We start from the raw sequence: 14,943 nt of genomic DNA on the forward strand, positions 1-14,943 counted from the left end.
TTAAGAGATATAAAAGGGAATGTGGCACATTCACTACACTTAGCTTAAAATAAAGTGGAAGAAAAAAATGGAACAATCACAATACAATATGAGGTGCTATGAGAATAATAACAACAATAGCAGCTGATAGGTACTGAATGTTTATCATGAGCTAACTACTGTTATACTGCTTATATCCATTTTATTATTAAATCCTCCACAGCAAATCTTCAAGGCATATTAATAATTCACCCCATATTACAGATAAGCAATTTGCCCGAAGTTCTGAGTGCAGGGCTTAGATATAAACCCAGGTAGTTCAATCCACAGGCCATACCCTTAATCATGATCCTCTACAATAATCACTTCTGGCAAACATCAAATCTACATTTTCTTTTTCTCCATATAAAGTTTTAAGGAATTCAGTGTATCAACATAAAGAGCTAAAAGGACAGGATTAATATTTTGTGCTTTATTAGGATTTTATATTCCTCTAGCTCAAAGGTGCTAAGGAGAACCTCAGTTCTTTCCCATATCATTTAAAATAAGGACTAATCATACTTTAGTTATATCCATCTGCCTACAAACCTGATAAGTTACATTTCCATTAATTTTTTTAAGCAGAAAAGTAATAGGTGCTGACAAAGGAGGTTCAGAGAATTATTCTTATCCTCTGGAAAACTTTTTTTTTGAAACACTTTCATATTTTCATATAAGGAAATGAGTAATAATTGATTTGGTAGTAGGAATAAATAACATTTCAAAGATTGAGCTTTTATTGATGAAAATCATATATTTTAACTACCCTCACTAAAAATGAAGAAAGCTCTGGTTTACAGAGAATTTATGGAGAAGGCAAAACTTCAAGGAAGAGTATTTTAGAAGTGCCATACAGTGCAATGTACATGGATGGATACTACCCATCGGTGGGCAGAATAATGACCTTCCAAAGATGCCTAGATCCTAAACCCTAGAACCTATAGATATGTTACAGTAAGTACATGGCAAAGGGGAATTAAGATGGAGTTCCTAACCTGCTGATTTTAAAATGGTAAGATTTTCCTGGATTATCTTAGTGGGCCCACTATAATCATAAGAGTCCTTCAATGTGGAAGAAGGAAGCAGGGGGGAGATATAACTATGAAAGGAGTCAGAACAATGTGATGTGAGGACTCAACTTGCCTTTGAAACTTTGAAAAAGGAAGAGGGCCACAAGCCAAGGAATAAAGGTGGCCTCTAGAATTTTACAGAAGTCAAGGAAAGAGACCATACCCAAAGCCTACAGAAAAAAAAATTCAGTCCTGCTGACACATTGATTTCAACCCAGAAGACCTGTTACACTTACAGAATTGAAAGATGATAAATTTGTGTTGTTTTAAAACACCAATTTTGTGGTAATTTGCTATAGTTGCAGTAGAAAATGAACACACAAACTAAGATATTGATAATAACATCTCAAAAAGCATTTGACAAATTTCATGTATAAGTACTGTGCTTCACTTGAAGAACACGATATACAAAATAGAATTTCTGCCATAGAATCACAGAACTGAAAAGTACTTAGGAAATCAGTGAACTCAACACCACCATTTTATAAATAAGGAAACTAACATATAGTTGCATAATAAGTAGGAGAGTTAGAACTTTGAAATTTTTCACTTTTATTTCAGACTCGAATTGTTTTTTAGTTTATCTTTTGGTAAGGGCATAACAGAAGGAGTATAAAAGTTCACATAATAAAACAGTCTGATAAATTATCAGGTGGAGAATCCATATTCTAAGATTTCTCATGGACTTAGTATTTTTTAAGACTAGCTCTATGTTGCTTCCTTATCCTGAAAATGTAAACAATATAGGTATGCTAGGCTCCATAATGGCCCCCAGGATATCCACATCCTAATCTCCAGAACTTTTGAACGTTACCTTTAATGGCTTTCCAAGTGTGATTAAGGTACAATGTGATAAAGGAAGCAGAAATTTGAGTGATACAGTTTGAAGATGGAAAGAGGCCACAAGTCAAGGGATACAGGTTAGCCACTAAAAGGTGAAAATCAAGACAAGGAAACGACTGCTCCCTTAGAGTCCCCAAAAACAATCAGCCCTGCTGACACAAAATCATTTAGTCCAGTGAAAATGATTTTGGATATCTGACCTCCAAAACTGTAAAAGAATAAGTATGTGCTGTTTTAAGCCAATACGTTTGTGGTAATTTGTTACAGTGGCAATTGGAAACCAATACAACAGAGCCTTAGAGAAAAATGTTTAATTGCAAGGAAGCCAGTTACTATCATATTATCTTATTTATATTTTCACAATTTCAACCTTGACAAAATAGAATAAATCTTGCATTTCTAGGTTACATTCTATGATCCCTAATAGCATATATTCAAATTTTCTATGAATTTTCACCCAAGAAAATCACATATATCAATGCAAAATGTCCAAAAAACACTTACCTACTCAATTTCTTTAGAATGTGTTGGAGGATGTTAAATAAACTTGAAATCCTATTAAAAAGAAGAAATTCTTGTAAAATTAAATGACAAAAAAGGTATTCTTAACAATTATAGCTCCTGAGAAAGAGAAATACCCTAAGGAAAAAAAAAACAAAACAATACCAACATAATAACAGAAAACATAGAATACCAAAATCATTTGATTAAATTCTAATGTTTACTTAATTTTTACCATTTCCTGATTTCTCTTCAAAATCATAAAGTACTTGGCCTGTGTGAATCAGAGCAGTTGTAAAGAGATTACTATTTTATATTCAAATTATAAACTTTTAAAAATGTTCAAGAAGTCTTTAGTAGAACTAATCTGCAAAAGAGTTTGCCGTTTAGAGATGGTGGTGAATTAGCTTCCAAAGAACCTGAGACGTATTTTAAATGTGTGATACCAGAGAAGCCACTGACTGGCGGCAGGATAGTTAAAGGGAAATGAAATATATTTCTTTAGTACCTATTCTAGCCCGAAATTCATTCCCCCTATGATTTATTTAAAAATGGGTTTCATTGGGAAAGGTGGGGCAGGCAGTGAGTAATGTACAGAAAAGCTTTTTTATTCATGTAAAGAAAAAGTTACTCTTCAAAGGAGGCAGTCCTTATAAATAGAAGTGGACATTTCTAAGAACAAGCAGAGAATTCAAGATTGAACCTGAGACCCTTCAAAAATTGTGTCAAGCCCCAAAGCTAGAACTATGCAACCAGTCTAAGTCAGGACAATTTCTCATCCTAATGGTGAATCAAACATATTAATTACCAAGGTTGCCACTCTAGCTCAGCTGTGTGCTCTGGAGCAAGTCACTCTAAGTCCCAGTTTCCCCACACATAAAATAGGGATAATACTCCCACCAGTCCTTTCTAGAAAGCTGTGAGATATAAATTAGATATTTGTAAGTTATTTTCCTTTGCATTTAGGTATTTGGAGTCCTGAGCACAATAAACTCATTTCAGTATGATGTATAGTAATATGTGGCACAGGGGAAACTTTTAGAAGTTAGGATGTCTAAAATCCTTAGAATTGAGTCTATATGACTGTCCTGTTCTTTCCCATCCCTGAAAAGGAGTGCTCCCATGCACCTCCCAGACGGTGGGCTCCTACTTGTGCTCTAGCCTCCTTTGTCTGAAGTAGAAAGACTGGTGCCACTGGTATTTGATTTAACTTGAAAATGGACATGATCAATAGAGATGGATCACAAACTGGGTTAGGGGAAGCCTCAATGTATAAAAGGATTAAAAGTCTTGAAAATAAAGGACTTAAACTTAACCAGTATTTAGAAATAAACAAAAATTAGTGATTACATTAACACGTTTTAAAAATCCCACCACAAAGTAAACTTTCTTACTTGAGTGCTGAAAGTTTTTCTTTTAATTCTTCTGAGGTAATTTCTTCTAACAGAAAAAGTTTTGAAGTAAATGCATCAATATGCCCTAAAATAAAATATCAAACTTAAAAACAATTGCAGTATTTAAAAAAAAAAGTTATCCAGTCTTCTTAAAGATGTTTTTACAAAACTGTAACAATTGTAAAGGAACTATACATTCTAAAAAGAGGAGAATTATACATTTTATTAAGTTTATTAAGTAAAGCTGTATTTTATTTATTTTTCTAAAAGATTTTTATTTCAGAGAGAGAGAGAGAACAAGTGGGGGAAAGGGCAGAGGGAGAGGGAGAGAGAGAATTTCAAGCAGACTTTGTGCTGAGTGTGGACCCTGACACAGGGCTCAATCTCATGACCCTGAGATCATGACCTGAGCTGAAACCAAGAATTGGATGCTCAACTGACTGAGCCACCCAGGTGCCCCAAAACTGTATTTTAAAATGACACAAAAGTATTAGTTCTAAAATATTTGCTGAATACAGGAAAGTTTACACATGTGTACACCAAAAAATAATCTCTAAGACCCAAATTTAAGAATAACAACTGTTAAAATATTCGTGTTTCTGTTTCCTATTAGTTTAAATTGCATTTTCATAGAGATTATATTTTTAGAGAAATATGTACCTATTATCAATGAAAATGGATAGTTAAATTTATAGTATGGGCATGCTCTACACATATCTAAGACACGCTTGGTTCTTTTTTTTTTTTTTTTTTTTTTAAGATTTATTTATTTGAGAGTGAGAGAGAGAGAGCATGAGCGGGGGGTGGGGACAGAGGGAGGAAGAGAATCCTGAAGGAGATTCCCTGCTGAGAGCGGAGCCTGATGCAGGGCTCAATCCCAGGACCCCGAGATCATGACCTGAGCCGAAATCAAGAGTTGGCCGCTTAACCAACTGAGCCACCCAGGCAACCCCACACCTGGTTCTTAAGATAAAATTAGATTATAAAAATCCAGTTTAATTATTTATAATAACCAAGATATGGAAACAACCTAAGTGTCCAACAACGGATGAATGGGTAAAGAAGATGTAGTGTATATATACAATAGAATATTACTCAGCCATGAGAAAGAAGGAAATTCTGCTATTTATAACAACATAGACATACTTAAGGGCATTATGCTAAGTAAAATAAGACAGAGAAATAAAATACTACATGGTATCACTTGTATGTGGAATCTAAAAATAAAAGTCAAACAAAGGCTGGGGGAGGAAGGAATAGAGAGAGGTGGTAAAAGGGTACAAACTTTCAGCCATATAGAGTCTGAGAATCTAATGTATAATATGGTGACTACAGATGATAATATTACATTGTATGATTGAAATTTGCTAAGGGAGTAGAACTTAAATATTCTCATCAAAAAAAAAAGGAAAAATATAAATATGTGGGGATGGAGGTATTAATAAACTGGATGGGAGGAATCATTTCACAATGCATATGTATATCAATTCATTATGATGTACACTTTAAATATCTTACAATTTGATTTGTCAAATTATACCACAATAAAGCTCAAAAAAAAAAAAAAATCCGGCTTTTAATTAAAGCACACAAGATTCATCACAGTTAAAAAAAAATAGTCTGCTTAAAGTCTTACTTTCTTACAAACATGACATAATTCCAGAATTCCAAGAAACAAAGTAGCAAATGGTGTCACTTTCATTTTAAAAAGTAATGTGTATGTTCTACAACAACATAGGTTAAGACAGGACACTTAGGCCTTGAAATGTACCAAGAAGAATGATATAAAAGACAGCCCTAAGTTAAATGTTATATAATCAAGTCAATACAAAAACCAGAGTTAAAAACATCAGTTAGTATGACAAGAGTGTAACACTCATCAATGCTGAAAGTATCATTTTTTACTTTTATTTTTGAACTTGTAGTATTTAGTTATCAAAACACATTACCTGGGAAGCTGATGTCAATCACTGGGACAACAAAAAATGCACATAATATCTAATTTTCATATAAAGCCCCCTTTCATTTGCTTTCAGCTCATAAAAAGAATTAGAAACATTTTTACCAGATGCTTTTCTTTAAAACAACGAATCTATTTTTCCCACGCCTACTTATTATTTCCTATGCCAAGTTTTAGTTTCACCTCTACATTTCTAACACTCATTATACAGTGACGTTTCTAATAACAAAGACACATTTTAATGCTTTAGTAACTGTAGAAAGGGAATATTAAATACAATAAAACATATTTAGATACTTACTAAATATGCCTTTGAGATTAACAAGTCTTTGCTTTTTAAAGAAATCTCAATAAAAAATATGTATTATAGTATATGTCAAATATGGTCAGCCAAAAATAACTATACAGAGAACGCCATACTAAGTGCCAGGAGGCCTACTTCTTCAAGGAGTTAACAATTCTCTCAATATTGGCACATTTTCACCTGGGGGCCTCAAATGACTCATATGTGTGGTTGAAATATTTATCTCCCTGGCCCTTGGGGCAGCTGAGCAAGGCTTGGAAAGTTTCCTGGCCACTCCCCTTCAGCCATGAGAAATCTCTTTTGTATATCACAGCGCTATCCAAGTATTTTTTGTGTGTCAAGGTTGGGAAGCACTGCTTTACAGAGTACAAATAAAGCCTTTATATAATACAATTAAAGGCTTTATATACATGCATCCAATCATACATACACACATATATATACATACATACGAACAGGCAGGCCTTGCTTTGCATGCAGTATGGGATGATAAAAATGATACAAGCTGAAACCATGCAAGCTATTTTAATGTGAAAAATGGTAATTCTTCCATAACCTTTAAAACTTTTTGTCAAGGGGTGCCTGGGTGGCTCTGTCAGTTAAATGTCCAACTCTTGATTTCAGTTCAGGTCATGATCTTATGGGTCATCATCAAGCTCCACATCAGGGTCTGCACTCAGTGGGGATCTGATTGAGATTCTCTCTCTCCCTTTCCCTTTGCTACTCTCCCCACTTGTGCATGTGTGTGTGTACTCTCTCTCTCAAATAAATAAATAAATCTTAAATTTTTTTGTTGTTGTTGGGACCTGGGAGGCGCAATTGGTTAAGCCTCCAACTCTTAGTTTCAGCTCAGGTCCTGATCTCAGGGCTGTGAGATCAAGCCCCCTGTTGGGCTCCGCACTCAGTGAGGAGTCTGCTTAAGACTCTCTCTCCTCTGCCACCCACCCCCATGCTCTCTCTCTAAAATAAATAAATAAATCTTAAAAATTTTTTTTTGTCACATTATGAATTCTCCCTCAATTATAAATGTATAGGGAAATGAAAAAAAAGCAAAACTAATATTTATTTAGTATACTGTAATTTAAAACATTAAAAACACTGAAGGTATTTTATTTTTTTATAAAAAAACTTATCAGGAGCAGTTTGAACACTGCTTGTCAAACCTTCTTCTGGAACAACTTATGATAAGAAGCAAGCATCTTTTCTACGTCAAACCTTCTTCTGGAACAACTTATGATAGGAAGCAAGCATCTTTTCTATGCCGTGGATTGTCATACTCCTTCCTAAGTTAGGATCAGCTTCCAACATTGTATCCTTTGTGTTTTATTATGTTTTTTTTAAGATCTTATTTATTTATTTGACAGAGAGAGCGAGCACAGGCAGGGGGAACAGCAGAAGGAGAGGAAGAAGCAGGCTCCACTGCTCAGCCCCAATGTGGGGTTCGATCCCAGCACCCCGAGACCATGACCTGAACCGAAGGCAGATGCTTCACTGACTGAACCACCAGGGAGCCCCTCCTTTGTGCTTTAAATGTCAGGAAATATCTCCTTCCTTTCATGTAAAATCTTATACGGGTATCACTTTTTCATTCTTTATGTCACAACTACTTTCCTCATTTACATCCCTAAATTTGCCTTCATTAAATTCCTGTGGCGGCATATCTAGAGTCTCTTGAACATCAGCAGTGTCAACATTCCTACTATCAGCTGTTTCTCCTGTAACTCCAGTTATGTTCACTTCGAATTTCACTTCCTGCAGTATCACTTTTTATTTCTTTGCTGTGCTTTAATCATTGTTGGCCAACTCTTTGATTATCCACTTTTATAAAATTACATGAGTTTATCACTGGGAGACAAGGATGGAACACAAATACACACTTTGTTTTTTGTGTATGAACTCAGTAACAGGTGCACAGTGACCACTGACAGAGTTTGGAAAATGGGACATGACTGGTGACTGGTCATGACGTGCATCTGTTATTTATGTAGTGATATGTGGACTGAAGAGTCAGCGGTGAAGTAGTCAATACACTGTAGTAACTGAAACTGGTTTTTCTCAGAACTGTGCAAAAGCAAGGCCTGCCTTATGTCAACTATATAGAACTGATATATATATTAAAGGATTAGGAGGTAGATACAGAAGTTGTGATAAGATTACTTTGGGAATTTTCTTTTCTTTTCTTTAAAGATTTTATTTATTTATTTGACAGAAGAGAGAGTGAGCGCACAAGTAGGGGAAGCAGCAGGCAGAGGGAGAGGGAGAAGCAGACTCCCCGCTGAGCAGGGAGCCCAATGCAGGGCTCGATCCCAGGACCCTGGGATCAGGACCTGAGCCGAAGGAAGCAGCTTAACGCCTGAGCCACCTTTGGGAATTTTCTTTAAGGAGTATCTTTCAATGTTTTTATGGGACCTGAGGATAAAAAGAGTACTACAACTGAGGGGAAGAGAACATATTCATAGTAAAGTGAAGCAGACAAACATTAACAACAACAAAAAAAGTACATTTATTCTACCTGAAAAAGAGACTATGAGCTACAGAAGTGGTTCTCAAGATGCAGGCCCCAGACTAGCAGCATCAGCAGCACCTGAGAACATGCTAGAAATGCTAAGTCTTGGGTCCCAATCTAGACCTACTGAATCAGACACAGTAGGGTCAGGGCCAGCAATCTCTACTCTAACAAGCCCTACAAGTGATTCTGATGAGCCACCATGTTTGAGAATTACTGAACTCATTTCCTACAAACCAATGTGCTCTTCAGTTAAAGACAATAATTGAGATCTTATATCACTTTATCTTGTAAGACATGTTTTATCTGAATCGCGCAATCAGGCAAATAAACTCTATCCTCACTGATCTAATGTACGGACCCCCAAATTTGATTTTTGAGGAGAAATTATCTTAAATTTCCTTGAACTCTTGAGATCATAGCCTGGACAGGGAAAAATGACAACGAAATGATTAAGATAAATGGAGGAGTGGCTAGCATTGGTTGAGAGGAAAGCTCAGGCCACAGCTAAGGAAGGACTATGGTGCACGAGTGCATGAGAGAGAGAACATACGTGCTTGGAAAGTTTGTGGTCAAGACTTTTGGAATCCGGTTTCTAAACAGTAAAGTCATTTGTTTTAATTTACATTGATTAATACTGTCACACACAAAATCCTTTACTTTTGTTACATCTGACACCTCCCCGCCCCTCCCTCAATTCTTCCCTAGCCCTTTTTAATTTTATGGCAAAGTTATTGACCCTTAAAAACTATGGGGCGCCTGGGTGGCTCAGTCGTTAAGCATCTGCCTTCGGCTCAGGTCCTGATCCTAGGGTTCTGGGATCGAGCCCCGCATCGGGCTCCCTGCTCGGTGGGAGGCCTGCTTCTCCCTCTCCCACTCCCCCTGCTTGTGTTCCCTCTCTTGCTCTGTCTCTGTCAAATAAATAAAAAATCTTTAAAACAAACAAACAAACAAAAAACTATGACTCAATTCTGGTCCTGCCAACTGATAAACTCTGTATCTATGAATAAGTTACTTAATTATTCTGAACTTTACTTTCCTCTATTGCTTATAGCAGTGGTCTACACACATTAAAAACTGTTCATTAATAGCACTTAGACCAAAATTTTTTTGAAGAACGTAAATAATACACAATGTATAGTTAACTATGGTTTTGAGAAATCTTGGTTTAAAACTGTGTGATACAGGGAGCCTGGGTGGCTCCGTCGTTAAGCGTCTGCCTTCGGCTCAGGTCATGATCCCGGGGTCCTGGGATCGAGCCCCGCATCGGGCTCCCTGCTCCATGGGAAGCCTGCTTGTCTCTCTCCCACTGCCCCTGTTTGTGTTCCCTCTATTGCTGTCTCTCTCTGTCAAATAAACAAAATTAAAAAAAAAAAATCTTAAAAAAAAAACTGTGTGATACATCTATTTGAAGGATGGATTCAAAGTTCAATTCATTTTCTACAGGTTTTAGTGGCTGCCAAAAAGATACAATGATACAAAGATCCACATGCAATAAATGCCTTATTGCTGGGCTTACAAGAATGACAGTGATAGTTTTTAACACCATATACCAATAACACAAAGGTTTTTCCTCTAAATTCTACTAGTAAAAGGCCATCTTCCCTGATGTTAACCAGTTTTTCTTACAAATGTTTTTTAAAAAAAAAATTTTTTTTTTAAGATTTTTATTTATTTGACAGAGAGACACAGCGAGAGAGGGAACACAAGCAGGGGGAGGGGAGAGGGAGAAGCAGTCTTCCCGCAGAGGAGGGAGCCCGATGCGGGGCTCGATCCCAGGACCCCGGGATCACGACCTGAGCCGAAGGCAGACGCTTAACGACTGAGCCACCCAGGTGCCCCTTTTCTTACAAATGTTAAGACAGGAGCTACATTCCTATCCTTGAGGCTCTCTGGAAGATTTTAAGAGATTTTTTTTTTTTTTCCTAATCTGATTCCAAGTTTTTAAAGTATACAGAGGTACAGTTTTTTGTTTGTTTTTGTTTAAAATAGTGGCATCTTTCATTTTTGGCAACAAAATCATACTTAACAGACCCAAGGATGCTGTATGGCACAACTCTGGGGGTGGCCATTCATATGGAAGGAATTAAGCACGCTGTCTCCCTAGAGGTGTGCTATGTGGAGATGATGAAGATTCTTTCAGTATTATATGTGACAGGACTGTATGACAACATAAAGAGAGGGTACCACTTATCAATCCATATACTTAATATGAGTAATGTTTAATTGTTATTTGGAGAAAAAATAAGTTAGTTATATTATTCTCTTCCTACATCCCAATGGTTTATCTTATGCACATCCTGAGACAGTAAAAAGAATATATAAAGTATGTATGTATGTGTGTGTATATATATAGAGAGAGAGAGTATATAAATTCAATGGTTTGGTTTCCACCATTTCTATTCTCCTTGACTTTTACTGTTCCTTCAACCAGTTATCAAAGGAAACCTAACTTATTCTAAACATAATTGAGTATCTCCATGTGTCAAATACTGTTCTAGGACCTTGGGATATTGATAGTAAACAAGAAACACAAAGACAGGCAATAGATAGCATAAGTAATTAAAGTATATAATTTGTTAGTGGCAACCAGGAAAAGGGATTGGATATATAGCTGTGTGGGTTAAGGGTAAAGAAGCCAACAACTAAAAGAAGAAAGAAACCCAGAGATGTGAGCCTGGCCCTTGGGGTTGCTTTTCTCTGGAAAAAGCAACAAAAGGCTAAGAAATGGACCAGGGCTTTCAACAGTCTGTCAGGATCAGAGGAACAAAAACTGGATTTCAGGATCTATCGATGAATTGAACACCTAAGCTCTGAGTTGGGACCTTGTGTAACAAGGGGCTCCCTGGGTTTGGTGATTCTCTAAAAGAGCTCATAGGATTCAGCATACAGTTGTACTCATGGATAAGACTTGTTACAGCAAAAGGATACAAAGCAAAAAAATAAATAAAAATCAAGAGTAAAAGGAAAAGGTGTATGGAGTGAAGTCCATAGGAAACCAGGTGAAATCTCTGGGTCTTTCCCGAGTTTCTGTCTGGGATGATAAAAAAGTTCTTGAAGTAGATAGTGGTGATGGCTTCACAACTCTGAATCTACTTAGTATCACTGAATTGTATTAAAAATGTATGCTGAATTGTACACTAAAATGGTTAAAATGGTAAATTCTATGTTATTCTAAAATACGTATATTTTACCACAATTAAAAAAAAAAGTCCCTTTCCACTGAAGTCGCATAAGATGCACTTAATTCTTCTAGCAACAGTTTTTTTGTATACTGGAAAAGTTCATTAGAGACTCAGCACTCAAGGTTTTTATTGGAGGCTCATCATGTAGGTGTCTTCTGCCTAGCTCATACCAAAGACTCTCAAAAGGAAAGCAGATGTTTAGAATAAGCCACACTGTTTGTACAGTGTAGGTACTATGAGCCATCCTTATCAGCTAAAAACGTCTTATATCAGTACAGGGAAGTTTACTAGCCAAGTTCCCAGATACCAGCTAAGGGCCAGCCTTACAAACAGGTCTTTTCAATGATTGGCAGTGTCAGTCCGGCTACATCCACTCTTATCTGCAGAGACCCTGAATAGCAACACACTAGCATTAAGTGGGAAACGGACTGATCTTTGTAGGGTTCAAAGTCAAGCTTCAAGTTATCTAAATCCCTGTAACAGAATCAAGGTGAATCAAAAGTAATCTTGTCTAGAGGAAGATAACATTTTAACTTTCTCATTATCTCCACAATTTTTCATATACAATAGCTGGCCCTTAATAAAGAACATTCTGGCATACAATGACACAACATGTTAAAAAAAAAAAAAAAAAGAAACACGTTATGAGATGAATTGTGTCCCCTGCAAAAGATATGTTGAAGCCTTAACCCACAGTACCTCAGAACATGACCTTCCTTGGAAACAGGATCATAGCAAACATAATTAAAGATTAAGATGAGGTCATACTGGAGCAGGGTGGGCCCTTAATCCAATATGACTGGTGTCCTTCTAAGAAGAGGAGAGAGACACACAGGAAGAAGATGCCACATGATGAGAGAAACAGAGATGAGGGTGATGCATCTACAAGCCAAAGACGCCAAAAATTGCTGGTGGATATCAGAAGATAGAAAAGGCAATGAAGGATTCTCTCCTACAGGTTTCAGAGGGAACATGGCCCGGTGACACCTTGATTTTGTATTTCTAATCTCTAGAACTGTGAAACAAGAAATTTCTGTTGTTTGAAGCTACTTAGTTTGTGGTACTTTGTTACAGCAGCCCTAAGAAATGAATACACAAAAGATAATAGAAAAAACGCACCAGAAATCTAGATAACAGAGGTAATGGACACAGATTTTAAAAGAGTTTTGCCTAATATGCTAAAGGAAAGATTGAGAATTTCTGTCAAAAACTATAATCTATAAAAAAGAATCAAATGGAAAATCTAGAACTGAAGAATACAATAATTGAAATTAAGGACTCAAGTCATGGGTTAAATAGTGTATTAGAGATAGGTGAAGAGGGAATTAATGAACCAGAAAAAAATATCAAAAATGATACATGAAGAGTCAAAAGGAAAGGAAATAAAGAAAAGACATTAGGGTTACAGTAAGATACACCATAATGCAACTAAAATCCCAGAGAAGAAAGAGAGAAAATGAGGAAGAAGTGATTGATATTTAGTGACATAATGACTGAGAATTCTCCAAAATTTTTAGAAGTCATCAAGTCACATATTCAAGGAGCAATATAAACCCCAAAAGAAATATTTACAGAGAAAACCTAATGTAAGTACATTGAGGAAAATTCTTGAAAAACAGGGAGAAAGATAAAATTTTAAATCTGCAGAGAAAGGAGTTGTATTACTTTCAAAGGAGCAAAAAAATAAATAAATAAAAATAAGATGGACAGCTGACTTTTCAACAGAAACAAAAGAAACAAGAAGACAATGAAATATCTATCCTTCAATAAAGGTGAAATAATAAACAAACCTTTTGGATGAATAAAAACTGAGAGTCTTTGTCACTAAGCTATCTATAATAAAGATAATACTAAAGGGTATTCTTCAGGCAGAGGAAAATGATACTAGTTAGAATCTTAGAGATATGAGAAGAAAAGCATTAAAAAGGTTAAATATATGAATAAATGTAACTGAATATCAAATGTATACACTAATAATAATATAGAGAAAATATAAAATACTATTTAATGGGGATAAGTCAGGGATGCATGTTATGATTAGAGTAGCACTGTCCAATTGAACTTTTTGTGATGCTGGAAATCTCTGCACTGTTCAATATGGTAACCAGATGCAGCTTTCAAGCACTTGAAACTCACACACGGTATGACTAAGAAACTGAATTTTAAGTTTTACTTAATTTTAATAAGTTTAAAATAGTCACCTGTGGCTAGGAGCCACTGTATTAGGACACCTCTAGAGTAACCCTTAAAAGAGTAGTAAAAGAGTATATAATTATGTTAATATAGAACTATCCTGTTAATCAAGGGAAAAAATGCAATAAAAAAATATTCAATTCATAAGAAGGCACTAAGACAAAAAAAGGTCCTTAAAACAATGAGTCAAATAGAAAACATATATTAAAATGGTAGATATAAACCCAAATTATTAGTGATGTGTAGTAATTACTACAGGTACTATAGACATTAAAAGATTTTAAGAGGATATTATACCTTTATGCCAATAATTTTGAAAACTTAAACTGAACAAATTTCTTAAAAACACACAAGTTACAAAACTGATGCAAGAAATTAAACAACTGAATGGCTCTAAAACTAATTTAAAAACAGAACAGATAATTAGAAGGTTCTCAAAAAGGAAAACTTAGGTCCACATGCTTCCTAGGTAACTTTTACGAAACATTTGTAGGAGAAATAACACCAGTTTTATAGAAATTCTACCAGATAAGAGAAGAAGGAATACATCCCAACTCATTTTATGGTATAAACATAACCTTAATACCAATACCTAGGCAAGGTATTATAGGCCAATCTCATTCATAAACACAGATGGCAGAATTAATATTAACAAAATTAACATTAATATTAAACTAAATCTACCAATATATAAAAAGAGCAATATATTATGATCAAGCTGGGTTTATTGCAGGAACACAAGGTTGGATTAACATTTTTAAATGAATCAACAGGAGTCATCACATTAGCAGAATAAGAGAAAAGTCATACCATCATATCAGTAAAAGCAAAGAAAATATCTGATAAGTTTTTTTGCCCATTCATGATTAAAATTCTTAAATTAGGCATAAAAAGGAACTTCTTTATTCTAATTAAAAGTATCTACAAAAACCTATATAAAATACCAAACCCAATGGTGAATTGCTGAAA

General features: G+C 35.5%; 1 protein-coding gene across 5 annotated transcripts in view; it reads right to left on the reverse strand.

The window, feature by feature from the left end:
• ICE2 (interactor of little elongation complex ELL subunit 2) overlaps positions 1-14,943 on the reverse strand; it is a 64,299-nt gene that overhangs the window by 5,065 nt on the left and 44,291 nt on the right. For all 5 annotated transcript variants that reach the window (XM_032417353.1, XM_032417355.1, XM_032417354.1 and 2 more), the window contains 2 exons: positions 3,827-3,911; positions 2,436-2,486 (listed from right to left, as the gene is read on the reverse strand). In XM_032417353.1, coding sequence (XP_032273244.1) covers positions 2,436-2,486; positions 3,827-3,911 — 136 coding nt within the window. The remainder of the gene's footprint in view (positions 1-2,435; positions 2,487-3,826; positions 3,912-14,943) is intronic.

The sequence above is a fragment of the Phoca vitulina genome, unplaced genomic scaffold (assembly GCF_004348235.1).
Source record: "Phoca vitulina isolate PV1807 unplaced genomic scaffold, GSC_HSeal_1.0 scaffold20, whole genome shotgun sequence".
Lineage (NCBI taxonomy): Eukaryota > Metazoa > Chordata > Mammalia > Carnivora > Phocidae > Phoca > Phoca vitulina.